The following is a 16,482-nucleotide window of genomic DNA, read 5'->3' as shown; positions in this document are numbered from 1 at the left end:
CAGTGGAAGACAGGAGTGCCTGGCATGCTCTGGTCCATGGGGTCACGAAGAGTCGGACACAACTAAACGACTAAACAACAACAACTTTCTCTAGGAAGGGAGTGGATTGTGAAAGCTGCTGAAACTCTGGGAAATTGGGGGACTCTAGTCCATTATTATCCTGAAATGGTTTAAAGGGATATTAGACTAATTGATGGAAGAGACTAGTATCAATAGTTATTTTGCCTGATAACTAAATGTAGAGGGATAACAATGTAGAGCTGTCATGGACTGGCTGGATGCATAGAAGTGGTGGGAGGCACCAGCTGAATAACCCCCAAGGGAACGGGGCTCAAAGCTAGGGGACCAGTAGTGGGGTGATGACAAGTGGTCAGAGGAAGAAGAGGGAGCAGATTGGGAGGAGGTGTCAAAAACTGAAGATTTAACAGGGTTTAGTGAGCAGGAAGAGGCTGTGGCAGAGAGCAGTCCAGAATCAGAATCAGAGGCAGAAGCAGGAGAAGAGGGTTGCCAAGAGGCAGGCTGCTGAAGAATCAAGGGGTTTCCCTCCCCCCACTGTTGCAACCAGCTCCCCTCCCCGCTAGTCTCCCAGAACATGAAGGGGAATGAAGAGGGCAGAACAAAGAGGGACAAGATGAAGGTGCCTCAGGTTGCTGAGCAGGGACCCAGGGGAGGAGGAGCCTTAGAGTGCAGTGGACCTTCAGTCCTCATTGCGGCAAGACCTACTAGGAAGAGCTGCTGTGCTCTTTAGGCCTGATCTGTTTTCTTTCTTTGTGTAAATAATTAACTTTACTGACACCATGTGAGTTATTGCTGACCAGCTCCCGACCCCTGCCTTGACAAGAGCACATTCTTGGCATACAAAATGTCCCAGGTGCAATCTCCAGTTTAAAAAGATATCTAATAGCAAGTGGTGGTAAAGACCTCTGCCTGAGACCTTGGAGAGATCCTGCCAGTCTGTAGACCAGGGGTAGCCAAAATCAGCCCTCCAAATGTGGAAGAACTCCCCATAAGTTCCAGGCAGCACAGAAAATAATTGTGATGAGAGATGTAGTCTGGAAGACACCAGATTAGCTGTCTCTGCTGTAGAACATACTGGTCTGGGTAAACAACATACTGGTATTTTTATTTTTTCTATTTATTTCATAAAATTTATATACTGCTTGATTAAAAAAATAGCAAACAAACTTCAAAGTGGTTCATTGTCTCCAGCAGGGGGAGCTAACATGATTACACTGGTACCTCAGGTTAAGTACTTAATTCGTTCCGGAGGTCTGTACTTAACCTGAAACTGTTCTTAACCTGAAGCACCACTTTAGCTAATGGGGCCTCCTGCTGCTGCTGCGCCGCCGGAGTACAATTTCTGTTCTCATCCTGAGGCAAAGTTCTGAACCTGAAGAACTATTTCTGGGTTAGCGGAGTGTGTAACCTGAAGCGTATGTAACCCGAGGTACCACTGTACTGTATTTCCCATTCTGTCTGGAATTGGTGTTGAGCCACAATGTGTGGAGGACCCCATGTTGACAGCCCTACCCACCTGAGAGTTGGCCACAGTTGGCTCTGGCCAATTGGCCCTGTGGACAATACTGAGCCAGATGGACCATACCTACAGTGGATGCTTATGGAGTTAAATTTGACTCTAAATAAGGCGTTTTCCATGTTCCTATGTGCTTGGGGGATTCCTGCAGCCATCTGGTTTGCTTCTGTAAAAATCTGAGTCCTGGACTAAATGGATAATTGAGGCATTAAACAGTTAGGCATATGCTACTTTCAGTGAGACTGCCACAAATCCTGATAGCTGAAAGGTACGGACAGTATTGAAAATGGGATTTGAAAATCATTAATCCGTGAAGAGATCAGCCACGCAACCTGCCACGAACAGCTTACCCCCAATTCAGCTTCAACGTTTGCAATCGGGATAAAGGTCGGTCTGCACAGAGAAGAAGGAGGGCCAATCAATGCCCGCGTCCTGCCGATTGCCAGAAGGCCGGCTCCAGCCTCAATGCCCACCCATCCTCCCCAGGGAGAGAAGGGGGAGCGAGGGCGGAGCAGCGTGTCCTGCTATGCCCTGTGGCGAAGCAGCGACGGAGGCCGAGAGCTTCTTGCTGCTGGTGGTGCTGCTGCAGCCGCTGCAGGTGGCTGCTATTCTCGGATCCTTCCGGAGAGGGCGCTATCCTGCTTGGGCTCAGCCTCGACGGCAGCAGCAGCAGCAGCAGCAGCAAGACCACCAGCATCCTAGGCGTGCCGCGCGCTTCCCCGGGGCTGTGATGTAAGCTGCGGCCGCGCAGCTCGGCGGCGACTTCTGGAGAGATGAACCTGCAAGGGCTGACCCGCGGGGTGTCCTTCTATCTGGAGAGCCGCGTCCGGGAGGGGCTGCTGGCTTCCGGCGTCGGGTGGTCCCTGGTGCTGTGCTTCGGGGCCGCTTACGCCTGCTATTACCTCAGCAGCATCGCCAAGGTAGGGGGGCTTCTCGCGTCCCTGGGGAAGCGGGCCCGACCCCGGCCAATGGAGAAGGGAGCCGCAGGAAGCGGAAAAGGCCAAGCGAGGTCAGCGCCAGGCTAAGCCCATCTTTGAAATAAGCAAGGCTATTGTCCTTGGCTCGCCTCGGGTGCAGAGGCGGCGGAGGGCGGCGGCGGAGGGAGCCTTTGCAGCGCGCGGCGCCCTATTGCAGGTCGATGGCTGCTGGGCTAGTTTGAGCGGCGGGGGGGGGGGGGGTGTCCCTTTTCGCTTTCACTGGGAAGGAGTGAAATGCAGGTCAGTTTGACTTTGAGTTCCCTGCTGGCTGGGCAACCTGGTGCTTCGGGATTGCGCAGCGCATATTGCAGGTGACAAGCAAGGTGGAAGGGAACAAAAAGTGAAATCTCAAACCTGGGGTAAAACATGTAGAATTATATACACTATTTTATACAAACAACCACACTTTACATGAGGAGTTGACGTCTCCTTCAGGATGTGTATAGTTTTGCTTTTGCCTCCTAAGAAGAACCCAGCTGGAGCAGACAGACCAGAGGTCTAGCTAGTCAGGGACCTTGTTTTGCCAACCCAGTGCCTCAGGGAACCTCGATTCGCAGGGCAGGAAGACAGTAGCTCCTCTCCTCTTCTTGTTCCTCAGCAAGGAATACTCAGAGGTATACTGGCTTTGAACCCCGGGGGTTGCATCTGTATGCTTCATGACTAGTAGACATTGATAGACCTATCCTTTCACAACGCCTCAAATAGTTTGTGTAAAAGTACATTTCATGGTGACAAACTCATGAGTCGTACAGGCGTTTTTCAGGATTCACAATTCAACTGAGTGCAGCAAAAGGCTGTCAGCATAGAAAACTACACTGGCAGAAAATGGTAAGTGTGGACTATTTGAACCCAAAGGGGCAGTGTGTTTCCAGGCTGCAGCCCAGAAAAGGTCCTCTCTCATTGCCACTGATTCTAGATCAGAGCCCCAAACCATGGCTTGAGCTTTACCCAGGTGGCCCACAGCATGTCTGTAATAATACAATTGGCGGGATGGGTTTCTGTATAATTAGGAAGTGTTGAAGGGGCATGTAAAGTGAGGCTGCATTAAATTAGGAAGAACATTCTGAGAAAATAAGTTGTTAGGAAGAACCTGAAGGAGGGGAATAGCTTGAGCAAAGAATGGAACTTGCTCCACCAAAGCCATGAATAAATGTAAGACTGGAGTACGATGTTCACTTACCTAGGAGCAAGTCACATTGAACACAGTGCCAACACACTTGCCTTTTTCTCGCTTTAGAAACCTCAGCTGGTGACTGGCAGCAAAGGCTTATCCTGTTTCCTACAGGACCATTGCCCTGTGGTGACAGAAACATACTATCCCACTGTGTGGTGCTGGGAGGGCCGTATTCAGACTCTCCTTCGCCCTTTCATCACATCTCGACCATCTGTGCAATACCGGAAGTAAGTGCCTGTGTTCTTCAAAACCTTTCTTCTGTGAAATATTTATGAAGGTTCAATCATATTCTTTATAGATTGGTTCTGTACTGTTACCTCTAACATAAGATCTTAGTGTGGTGTCCTGTGCTACGTTAGGCCCCTTCAGGAGTTGCCTTCCACATGAGTTGGGTGGAAGGTCAGTTTGAAGGGGAAAACCTATGCACATTTAGCTGAATGTGCACAGTCAGGATTCACAATCGCACAGGTTCCACATTGCATAGACGAGCCTGTATGCATTCAGCCAAAATGCCCATGGGTACATGGAAGCCTGAGGGCACATCTGGTAAAAGTGGAGTCATTGGGATGGGGACGGCACATATTGCCTTGCCCCACCCCTCTTCACACCATTATGGAACATGTGGAAGGTAACTTCTGAAGGGGCAAGTGTATTCATACATATGTGAGAACTGGCCACACTTCTGAGCATCATATGTTATTGTAGCTAGTGTCTTTGAGGCGCTTCCAGTATCCTGAAGAGCTAGGCTATATGCACAAGACAAACCTCTGGGCTCGGAAAAGGCACCAGACTGGTGGAAGGCTGTCTATTTTCTAAGGATTCCTGAGAATTTGCTGTAATTCCATTTACGTGGGAAGTTTTACTTTCTATTTAAGGGGTCTCTGATATTTATTTAGCATGGGAATAAATGGCTCTTCCATTGTTAATGGGGATGTGGGTGCAAAAGAGCTATGTATTGAGCCCACTTGGCAACAGAAGTTTTTTCACACACTTAGTTCATACAGTATTCTGTTGCAGAAAGCAGACCTAAAACTGGCTACTTTTGCACTTAAGCAAAGTGGTCAGATGTTTGCTCCTCAGTAGTGGTATACAGCAGCTGCTAGATAGAAGCAGCACAGATGTTTTTATTTTGGTATCTTAGTCATGTGTTTGCTCACACTGTTCTGCTTATGCAGCAGCAAGGTTTTAGAATTGACTTAATAGTTTCACCTTGGTTGCCCTTTTTTTACTGCTGTACATTAAATTAATGCATATAGAAAGATGTTCAATCATTTTTAAAGAACTGCAGACGGAAAAGCAAAGCAGATTTTTTTTTACCTCTCTCTCCATCCCTATATGTGCTTACACCTTAGTCTAACCAAGGGGTCCACTTGATGGACCTTGACCTGCATGCGTGAACTGGATGCACATCCACATGCATGCCTGAATGCAGATGCTCTCTGTCTGCACTTCATGGTTTTCAGCTGAATGTGCATTTGGATTCATGTTCTGGAGAGGGTAGCATGTTTGAATGTGCATCTGAACGCATCTTCCACAAAAGCAGTGTAATCCAGTTAGAGCACATCTGATTTAGGCCTACTGTTCTTGATCTAGCCAATGATCTATGCATGGAAACCTGTTTCCTTGTGTGGAATTGATCAGGTTGGCTGACTCCATGAGACCAGTTCTAATGACAGCACATGCAGTTTCAGGAAACCAGGAAGCACCTGCTGCTCTAACAACTGCCACTGATCCTCCTCACAACTTGAGAAGAGCTTCAGCAGGTTTCCTGTGGAGATTGGGCTGTGACATCGTGCACCTTAGGGCATGGGCTGAGGCTAACTCCTGACTTGAGCCATTATTGACATTGCAAGGGGCATTCCACCCCATAGTTTAAAGGATCTGGCAAAGAGAATTGGGCTCTCAGCTGCATATTATCCCGGACCAGTTCATTCCCCATTTTAAGACCCAAGTTGAAGGAAGCAAGTAGCCAGCTGTGCCTTGTCTTTCAGCCAGCTGGTTGAGGCCTCATGCCTGGCTGCTATTTTCTGCTGCCAATGTTTGGAGACAGCGTGAAAGCAGTGTGAATGACAGCCCTGACACACCCCCCCCCCCATTTTTTTAAGCAACAACACAATTTTCTTGCATACCTTGAGGAGTTGTCCTAAGGTGGGACCTCTCTTTTCTCCCACTCTCCTACTCAGTGTGTCCACCCATGAAACCTCTGATTAATGAATGGGAGTGAAGGCAGTAGAGTGATTTTTTTTCTTTATTGTTGTTTTGCAAAGCTAATCATTGTTGGTTTTTCCAGTGAGCTTATTACAGCGACTGATGGAGGGCAGATTTCACTGGACTGGTTTGACAATCATGATAGCATTCATTACCCAGATTCCAGCACCAGACCCACTATCCTCTTGCTGCCTGGCCTCACGGGAACTAGCAAGGAATCCTACATTCTCCATATGATTCAGGAGAGCAAAACACTGGGCTACAGGTAAAAGCAGTTTGGCTTGCTAATGTTTCTGTTTTAACCACTTGGATTAAATTTGCACAAGCGGGAAGCCACAATCATATGTAGTGGGTAGAGGAGTAGCACAGACAGCACTTGGAGACACTTTTCATTCCTTTGTTGGCCCTGACTTTCCATCCACCAGATCTGCCACAGGCTCCTTTGGTAGCTGTCTCTGTGACCCACCTCCAGTCTCCACCACCACTACAGCAGACCATCTCAAAGATGGCTCCTGACGTGTTGGGAAACTTCAATCAGGGATCCATGCAGACTTAGCTTGACTGGGGTAAAGAACTGGTGACTACCTTAGCATAGTGGCAAAGAGTATGAACTGTGAAGTCCCTGGCTGAAATCTGACCATCCATGAACTCTGTTAGTGGACCTAGGCAAGTTACTGTTACTTAGCTTCAGTCTGCCAACCCATCGGCACTAAGAGCATAATAATAATAGTAATAATGAACCGCTTGGCAAGGTTTACTGAGGTTATGTATGTGAAACACTTAGGGAAAGGTCAGTATCAACCAATACCTCTGCTTGTGTAGTGCCGGTGTTCAGACACCCCAGAAACTAAATGCAGGAGTGTGGAAGACAGGGCAGGTGTGCGTGTGCGCGCGCATTATGTGCAGAGGGTGGTGTATTCACATTGCCCTCAATGGTCCAAGCTATCACCACACAGGCATAAGCTTATGTGGAGGGAAGGAATTGGTCTCAGAGGATGTAAGCTCTGTGATGAATGTCCATCAAGCCAAATCCATCACAGTGAGAGAAAGGAAAGGGGAGAGGGAGAGAAAAAGGTTTCTTTCAGCAGTGAGGGGAACTTGCCCTTCCCCACCTGGGGATGGGAATTGTTTCAAAGGATTGTTTCAGTAGAGGCAGAGACTATTACATCCCAATTCCATACCAACATTCCTTTCAACAGTGAGGAAGCATTGCCGTTTTACTCACCCTCCCGCCACGTTAACACACTCCCTGTTTATATGTCATACGTTTGTGCAAAACAATGTGTATGTTGATGTCCCTGTTTTGAATAATTGGCAACTCTATATTTTTAAATTGGAGCAGCTTTGAAATGTACGGATCTTCACATCCAAAGACACACAGGTTAACAGTTCTGGTAAATGGTGCTCTTCTGTTTTTTTAAAGGTGTGTGGTTTTAAACTATCGAGGAATTGCTGGTGAAAATCTCTTGGTAAGAATTGCTCTTAAATTAAGTAAGAACACTGAGCAACCATAATGTTAGCATATAGCATGGGTGCGAATACCTGCAAGCATGCAACACTTCATAAGCAATTTATGGTTAATTCCATCTCTGGGAGGGTTTGTTCCTCATTGACAATTGTGCCTCTTTATCTCATACAATGCAAAAATAAGAAAATAAAACAGTAAGTAAATGTCATATAAATAAGGAATCTACATCATTCATTCATTCACTCATTCATTAAATTAATCAGTAATTTTTCATGTTTTAATTGCGTTTAATTAATCTACTAAATGATTTACCTACATAGAAATTTATCTAACTTGGAAAACAAAATAAGGACTTCCAGATTTGTAGATTCAATTGAAACATTACTGGAGGTTTGTGCAGCAAACCCCCATAAGGAGGCATGGACAGCTGCCAAAGGAGACACTAGTTCCAGGCTGGCCCTTTCCGAAAGTCTTGACAGGAGGAGGAAGCGGAATGTAGAAGCACTTCTCCCTATCACTTACTGCAGTAGGTGGTGTTGAGTTGTAAGGCCTGGTGGTTGTCATGCTGGGGGCAAGATGAGGCTAGTGTCAAGGTCTGGCATGTTCAGGCAGCTGCCAGGCTTCAGATTGATGCTGAAAAGGGCCCAAAGTTGTTCCCTGACCTTGCCATTGTGGCCACTCTTCCTGCTCGGTACACAGAAGGAGAGGATATAAGCTGCTCCTTGTCACTTTCTCTTGTTGCTTGATTGCTTGCTTAAATGGTGATGGTAGTAAAGAGGAGGAGGAGGAGCTACTGCTGTTGCTTGCTTTCTCTCCTCAAGGCAGCCGTATGGAGGGCCAGTCCACACATTCTTGCTTCCATCACTCCTCACTCACTCACACACCCAAAGTGTGCAAGTAGTGGTGACAATAGGGAACAGCTCCTTGGTCACTGTTGGTGACAAATGGGCCAGTGGACCCAATCCCACTTCTGTCCAGAGGGGGAGAGGGCAGGTGGGTGAACAAACAGAGACAGCTGCTCCTCACTATGGCCTACATGTTCACTTACCCATTGGCTCTCTAAGAGATGAGATATTCACTCAAGCGTAAGGAGAAGCTCATCAAGGGCAACTTTTGCAACACCCCAAAACCTAAAGCCAGCTCTGGAAGTAGGTTTGAAGGCAGCATGTGGAGATGCAGAAGCAGCCTTCCCTACTTGTTCAGATCAGTGACCAAACAATTTTGGGGTTTGCGAGGATTTAAGGTACCCTATAAGCCCACACGGTCCTTCTTCCTTCCTTCATTTAATCTGCCTCCCCAGAAGGCATGGAGATGCACATTCAGTGCATCCTTCCTATCTCTGCAAGCTACCAGGTGATGTGGGCTGAGGTTGTAGAGGGGGATGATAAAAGGGTCAAGCTCACGTACCATTGCTGCTCCATATCCTTTTTGAAAGATGTCTCTTTTACTACCACCTCAGATTTATGTATTTTTGTGTTTTCATACAATAAACCCACAATTTATGTGGGGGTTATGTTCTGGGGATTGCGCCTAAAGCCAAAATTGTGTCTAGTCCAAACCCATTGGGTTCATTGGTTCAATGGTGGATGAGATTGCCAAAGTCATTCCCCCCAGAACTTCTTTTCCATCCCTTTTTTGCCATGTGTGTAAAGCTGAATGTGCACAAGTTAAATGCACTTAAGATGCGGGCTTGATATACTGTAAACAGCCCTGTGATTCTCAGATGAAGAGTGGTATAGCAATTTAATAAATAAAGTGAAATTTTATTTATCTTTCCCCCAGTAGCAACTAAGAAGATGGAGAAGTTTCCCCCCAAAAAATGAGGCGTCAGTGAGAAATTATATAAATGATTAAGGTCTTGGTCTTGTCATATAACAGCTGTTGCCAGCCTCTGGAGAGGATTTTTGCATGTGAAACACAGTGTACAGTTTTACACATTTAACGTGCTGGTTTCAAAGTATGAATAATACATTCTCTTAATGAAAGAAATGTGAGAATCCATTTTCAGCATACTTCTGCAGATGAATGTACAAAGCAGTTTTGTGGCACACCAAGCCCTTTTTGATTATATTTCAGATGAACTGAAAAGATCTTTTGTTTAGCTGTACTTTGTGAAATGCCATGTAATCGGCTTTGCCTGTTTTAGCAATAAAAGGCTGTTTTCCCCTATAAACAGCTGCGGTTGTAACTCGTCCAGTGTAGAATTTTTAGCATAATGATATAAAATCCAGTCATAATGGTTCTGAAGCGATAAACAAGAAATGAGTTTAAGACAAGCACAGGCACATGCAAGTAAGTTATCTTAATCCTCAGAGCACAAATAAACTCCCTCATTTTGGCAAACAATGCATTTTTAAAGAACTAAATTACAAATAAAATACCAGAAGATTAATGGTGCAATGCTATGCACGTTTACTCTGTTCAGTATGGCTTGCTTCTAGTTAAGCATGCAGAGGACTGTGGCTTAAGGCACACTTTCCTGGTGATCAACCCCATTTAACCAAGTGGAAATTCTGGGGTAACACGCTTAGAATTGCACTGCATATTGTCAAGCAAAGTAAGAGATTTTTTCCTAATTAAATAATTTAAAGGAAGCTGAAATTTTAATGTTTCTGCTACCTGGGAGTTTAGCTTGTGGAAGAAAACAGCAGTGCCATCATATACATGTGTACTCAGAAGTAAGCCTTGCTCTTTTATTCATGTCATCCGGCGGGCAGAACTCCCATTGAGTTCAGTAAGCGAGTATTAAATTGCAAGTGGAGAGTTCAGCCTAAAACATCTAATGGGGCCAGTCTGAAGAGTCACTGCATTGAAAAATCAAGGTTTCTCCCTTTTACTTAGTAGTCAGAGGCTGTTCTGCACACACATCTGCACTGAGCACAGTACCCTTTTAGATAGATTGTACGTAAACTACCCGTAAAAAGAAAATGCTATGCCGAAGTATTCCAAATTTTGTTGATTTTGTAGCTCATCTTGTAATGGACTGTGATGGATGGAGTCAGAGGGAAAAGAAGGTGGAGCAAGGGAGACAACAACAAATGCCATGGTTTTAACCCATCGGATGCCAATTATTAGCAGTAGGTCTTCATTTCAATTTTCAGCTAAGCCGTGGACTCACTGCTTAGGCTTGAGTGTCCCAACCCAGCATTTGCTGAACTAAAGGGGAAGAGGCAGTTAATCATCAGCCCTGAATCTGCATATTATCCACCTGCATGCATGCACCTCTCCTATCAGCTTCACCTCAGCTTGACTCATTTTTTTTGTTTCAGACAGAACCCAAAAATTAAACACTTCTGGCATTTATAGGGGAGAATTTGTGCTCTATTCCCCCCGGATGTTCAAGTGCCTCCTGTAGGGTATGGAATCCTGTGTTTCCCTCTTAATGTCTAAGCTCTAAATTCTTTTTCATGAAAACACAGCATAATATACTTGCTTGCCTTTCAGATGCCACAAGATTCTTTGTTATTTTAGGAACTAATGCCTCTTAAGCTTCACCCCGCCATCTGCATAGTAAGAATAATAATGCTGGCTTGCTTTAAAAGTTTGCTTAAAGAGGACTGTTTGCAATATTTTGAGCTTCAAAGAAAAAAGCACATTGTTTAAATATTAAAACATGTTATATGACCATTATAATAAGTCATCATGGGATATCAAGCAGTAGGCGTCAGCACCCTTACAACTTCATTGTTCCACAGGTCAAGTGGGGCAGGTCTATGCTACCTTGCTATGGCAGCAGCGATCCAGCTGAAAGCTTTTATTGGTTTATCCTAGGTTGTGGTACAAAGTGCCTTTAGGAAGTGGTACAGATGAGTTACCCACATGCTCCTTTTCTGTACAATTCTGCACTGTGCAAGAACTTTGTGTACAATGGTTTTAGTGGAGATGGCTCTTGCCAGTGTTGCTATGCTTCTGTACGCTGTTACGGTACTCTCAATCAACTTTGGACACCAGTGCAACAGTTATTGCATCTAACTGTGTGCACTGATTTGTAACTGGGCTCCTAAGCCTAATTACAAATACACATCTTTTGTAGAATACATTTCCTTAACATATTGTGAGCTTAGTAGGATTTAATTGCTTTGCAAAAGTTTTAGTGTAGCGGGGAGAGGGAGTTTGTAAAATTTTAGTAGTGCTGCTTTTAATACTAAAAGTGAATGCACTTGAAATCTTACCTCATTGAATATCATAACTTCTACAAATGTCATTGGCGCGTGTGTTAATCTTTTCGTATTATATTGCTGTATCAACCAACCTGGTGCTGCGTTGGCCTTGGCTGAAAGGCAAAACAAGTGTTTATTGTACTCTTTCCCACTTTTGGTTTCTTACAGACCCCAAGGACTTACTGTGCTGCTAATACAGAGGATTTGGAAACTGTTATTCATTATGTACACAACTTGTACTCCTCAGCTCCGTTGATGGCAGCAGGTGTTTCTATGGGAGGGTAAGTATTTATGCAACATAAATCCCAGTAGTGTAGCTCTGTGGTCATTAGAAACCAATTTGCAAAGGCCCTCAATAAAGATTCTGCATACACAGCACAGACTCCATGGGAAATGTACTAAGTCTAATTTTCCATCATGTTTCTACTTCTTCTTGAAAGAGAGTTTTACAGGGGAAGAGTGATTTTTCTCATTGAACCTTCCACATCATATGCTTTTGTTTACCATAATCACTTACAAGTTTATTTGCTGGAACTGATGGTAGCTCTCAGAAAACAAGTGACAATAATTGGCACATATGACTAGTGGGAGCTATGTTTGAACATTTAAGCAGCATTTTATTTATAAACCTCAGACCTGAATTAAAGACATCTGCAGGATAGTAATCAGTATTTTATTATTACATACATCTTGTGTGATTGTAGGATATGATTAATATGATTAATGTAACCAGTCTTCAGAATCGTGGGATGTGACCTACATCTTGTGATACCGTTTATTGTATTGGGCCAGTCATATTCCTTCTTTTCTGGGTTTGATTATGGCAGTTGGTTTACAAGTCATTTTCATAGGGTTATAGTACCATGAGGGAGAGATGCTTTGCTGCTTACCTGAGGCAGTCAGCTCTGTGTAACTGTTTATATTCCTTAGGGATTTGGTTATTGTTAGTGGGAGACTTCTAAGACACAAACACATAATCAAAAGCCTTGTACACTAGTCTGTTTGTTTATTAAAGAATTTGTATAAAATTTGTATAAAAGATTTGTATAAAAGGGAGGCAGCAAAGAAATGTTTTCTTCCCCTACATTTTTATCTGTTTTATTGTGCATATGAACCATCAGCTGTAAACTGGAACACATTTATCCTTACCCAGACTTTGTCGTTCTTCAAAAGAGCGGCACCAGGCCAGCTAACACTAAAAACTTTTACAAGACCTTTTCAGACATCATAGGGAAGCAAAAATGTTTGCCACATACAGTCTATATTGTATACACAACCTTACACATAAAATGGCCCCAGAGGAATGACAAAAATTGCTGCTGCTGATACTAATATGTTAGTCTCGCAGAAGCAACAAAAAAACAAACCCTGATTGGCTGTGATCTATCTTTTGCCTGTAGAATGGGCTGTCCTTCCCGTTCCTTTACACTGTAACCCCAGTGCCTTTGAAAAATTGATCCTGAGGTGGTGGAGATATTGGGGATAGTGTGGAGTATAGTGTTAAGTTGTGGGTGAACATATCAGACGACACAGCGATTCTTCAAACAGCTCTTCTTTATTCAGAGGCCAGAACAGAACTGAGCTGAAGGGCTCAGTCAGCCTGCTTATATAGAGCTCCAGTACACATAATTGTAACAATTTTCTAAAACTATCCAATCACTGAACGTCACTTTCGATCCTTCATTTGCATAACTATCTACAGTATCCCCCTGCTGGCCCAGGGTAAGAACTTCAGTACATAACATACAGTGTGGCAAACTATGGGAGGAGCAGGAAGTAGGCAGAAATTGCATCTCCATTTGCATGAGTTTTTTTCCATAGGTCCCTACTTGGGGAAATAATATTGTTGACTACCAAGCAGAGTTTGTGCAAGAAATACTGCAATAATATATCCAAAGCACTCAGGGAAAAACACACATACGCTAATACCCACGACAGCTTTCTTCAGATTGAGTCAGATATCAATCCAGTGAGTTCAGGTAAACTTTTCATTTAGTTGGTTGAAAGTTTCAAGGTTATTATCCTTATCATAAGCCATGATGGAAGCATATTAAAATGTTTGGCCCCACAATGCCATGCACATGATGGCTAGTATTGCCTTGACTAGTTTCAGCGCTTCATCTCCTACTACAAATGTTTAGGACTGAGGTATTTTCATTTGTGATTTATTCTTCTTTTTACCTATTTGTTTATCTCTTGTTTGTAGCATGCTCCTTTTAAATTATTTGGGCAAAACTGGCAGAGAAACACCACTGAAGGCAGCTGCAATTTTTTCAGCAGGATGGAATGTTTTTGAATCTGCAGACTCACTGGAAAAGCCAGTGAACTGGCTTCTCTTTAATTACTACTTAACCAGCTGTCTACAATCTTCAATTATTAGGTGAGTCAACCTCACATCCATTGTCAAAGACCATAATATATTAGCATGCAATTCAGGTTCATTGCCAGTCATGTCAAATATGTTATGGTGTGTTGAAGGAAGCAGTACCCAAGTGAAAGCTGTCATCTTCGGCTATTTTTGCTCATGTGGTTACTCTCAGATCTCTATTTATTTTACAGACATCGGGAAATGTTTGATAAGCTGTTCAATATGAACCTTGTCATGAAGGTATGAGGGTTAGCCATTTGTATTTCACTTCGTGTTTTTATTTTTACTAACACTTACATAAATCCTTTACTTGAATTCTGTACTTCAGGCTAAGACCATTAGGGAATTTGATAAGCAGTTCACCTCAGTCATGTTTGGCTACCCTACAATCGAGGATTACTATGCAGATGCTAGTCCATGCCGTAGACTGAAGAGAATTGGAATTCCAGTGTTGTGCTTAAATGCTATGGATGATGTCTTCTCACCAAACCATGGTAAGTTTTCCCCCCTTTTAAGAAGATGCTGTTGGTTGACCTCTGCGATTGAGTTGTGTCCGAAACAGAATGAGAAGTTAGTACAGAACTGGGTGTGGAGTGTAATTTTCTTATGGTGTTCCACTCAACGCACAAGTCGCCAAATATTGCACCAATAAAGGGTATATAATAATAATTATGGGTGGCTTACAAAATATCTAAAAACGTAATAAAAACATCAAGCCTTAAAAACCTCCCGATACAGGGCTGCCTTCAGGTGTCTTCTAAAAGTTGTATAATTCTTTATCTCCTTGACATCTGAAGGGAGGGCGTCACTAGCGAGAAGGTCCTCTGACTTCATAGTCAGAAAAAGAAGCCTTACATAAAGCATGTGTCATAATTCTTGATTTTTTGTTACTGTGTAACATCTCTGGCTGGCTCTATTTTTAATTATGTAAAATGAAAATATAACCTTTAGCAACCCAGAACCCCAGACTTTTGTACGTCATAGCTCAGTTAAAACTTATATTGCCAAAACTGGTCTTCATAAAATTGATCTTTTAAAGCTGCATTCTGCTGACAGCAGAACTGCACTTCACCCAAAACATTCATTGTGTTATAGACTGAATGATAGTTATGAGAGAGAAATGTTGGGATGGGAGCTTATACTTTGTTCCCTTATTTCTTTAGCCATACCAGTAGAAATTGCAAAACAAAATCCTAATGTGGCTTTGATTCTTACTTCTTGTGGAGGCCATATTGGTTTTCTGGAAGGACTGTGGCCAAGAAGATGCACATACATGGACAGAGTCTTCAGACAATTTGTTCAAGCTGTGTTTGAGCACGGAAGCAAAATCCTTAACATATAGCAACTTATCAGAACCATGACTGCAGCACAGCGGCATATTATGATCAGGGTAACGAAGCTTAATGCACACGATTTAGCAAATAAGCCAGCAAATGGATGAAATCCATTATTAGGAGCGAAATATAGTTTGCTTTGATAATTTTGCAATATAGTTACTTTTTTATTTTAACATGCCTTATAAGAATGACCTTAAATAAAAAGAATACTCTGCACACATTAAATTGCACTTAACCAAAACCATGTAAGTAAACCAATAAAAATTACTCAGGTTTTTTATTTATTTAGATAATTTATTTAGGAATCTTGCATACTTGTTCACATGCACATAACATTCAAAATCATGATTCTATTGTAATACATGAAGTGGGCTTGTCTCTAAGGGCACTTATGGAGGAAATGCTTTAGGAAGATTTTAAAAGTAATGCAAATAGGAGTTTAAAAAGCCATCATTAACTTTAGCCATGGGCTACAATAGCATTACAGCACTTTAGACCCTATGGGGATTATATGTACTGCTTTTTCATTTATGTTGATGCCATATATGTCTTACTTTTTAAACATTGTTAATTAACTTAATAACATTTATATTTATACCAGATGTTTTATGTTGAAATGCAGAATGGAAATAAATTACATTTTTAAAGAAACATATTCGTTTAATTTTCTGTGCAATAGCAGGTAAAGTTTGTATGTAAAGTATGTTTCATAGAAGGAAAACTAAGCTTCTCATTAGAAAGATTAGGAAATATTTAATACAAAGTATAATTGCCCCAGGCTGAATGGCATCACTGGATTATTTTCAGTCTCACTCTCCATCCCACTGGGAATAGAAACAGTTTCAGGAATAAATGTAAATATTTTTCAGGAGGTTTTGAATTTGAGACTATGCCCTGGAATGTTTTCTTACTTTGTCCCTCCACTGTTTCCTATGTAGTGGAGTAATATTCAAGAATGATCTCCTCCTGAGTAAATACAGCCCATTTCCCACATTTCCAGATACACAAATTCTTCTATTCATATTAACAGAATGGAATAGTGAAGCAATACAAGTAAATTTGCTTCCTTCTACATTGCTGTCTAAGGCACAGTTCCACCTCTGGTATTCTGCTGGACAGCCCATACAGAGGACTTAACAGGGAGCTAAAAGTTGTTTGCGGTGGGTGAAGGGAGCAGGTGTTGGCCCATCCCTCTGCCCCATCCCTATTATCATGAATTATCACGCATCATCCCTGGTTTCCTTGTAACAGATTCT

At 42.9% G+C, this 16,482-nt stretch overlaps 1 protein-coding gene across 1 annotated transcript; it reads left to right on the top strand.

Annotated features, from left to right (window-relative positions):
• The first annotated feature begins 1,881 nt into the window (after positions 1-1,881).
• On the top strand, positions 1,882-15,877 carry ABHD3 (abhydrolase domain containing 3, phospholipase). The gene is made up of 9 exons (XM_083621698.1): positions 1,882-2,454; positions 3,749-3,912; positions 5,976-6,158; positions 7,317-7,362; positions 11,690-11,802; positions 13,728-13,901; positions 14,081-14,129; positions 14,218-14,383; positions 15,053-15,877. Exons 1-9 carry the CDS (start codon positions 2,308-2,310, stop codon positions 15,229-15,231), a joined length of 1,221 nt encoding a protein of 406 aa, XP_083477824.1. The 5' UTR covers positions 1,882-2,307; the 3' UTR covers positions 15,232-15,877.
• Positions 15,878-16,482: the final 605 nt, after the last annotated feature.

This window comes from Podarcis filfolensis, assembly GCF_964270895.1.
Source record: "Podarcis filfolensis genome assembly, chromosome: 7".
Classification (NCBI taxonomy): domain Eukaryota; kingdom Metazoa; phylum Chordata; class Lepidosauria; order Squamata; family Lacertidae; genus Podarcis; species Podarcis filfolensis.
This window is presented reverse-complemented; position numbering and strand designations above follow the sequence as displayed.

Bases quoted from the DNA above. Each gene is read 5' to 3' on its own strand.
- ABHD3 (XM_083621698.1), top strand. From the start codon at position 2,308: ATGAACCTGCAAGGGCTGACCCGCGGGGTGTCCTTCTATCTGGAGAGC. The intron at 3,913-5,975 runs GTAAGTGCCTGT...TGGTTTTTCCAG, and splicing joins CCATCTGTGCAATACCGGAA to TGAGCTTATTACAGCGACTG. The intron at 6,159-7,316 runs GTAAAAGCAGTT...GTTTTTTTAAAG, and splicing joins AGCAAAACACTGGGCTACAG to GTGTGTGGTTTTAAACTATC.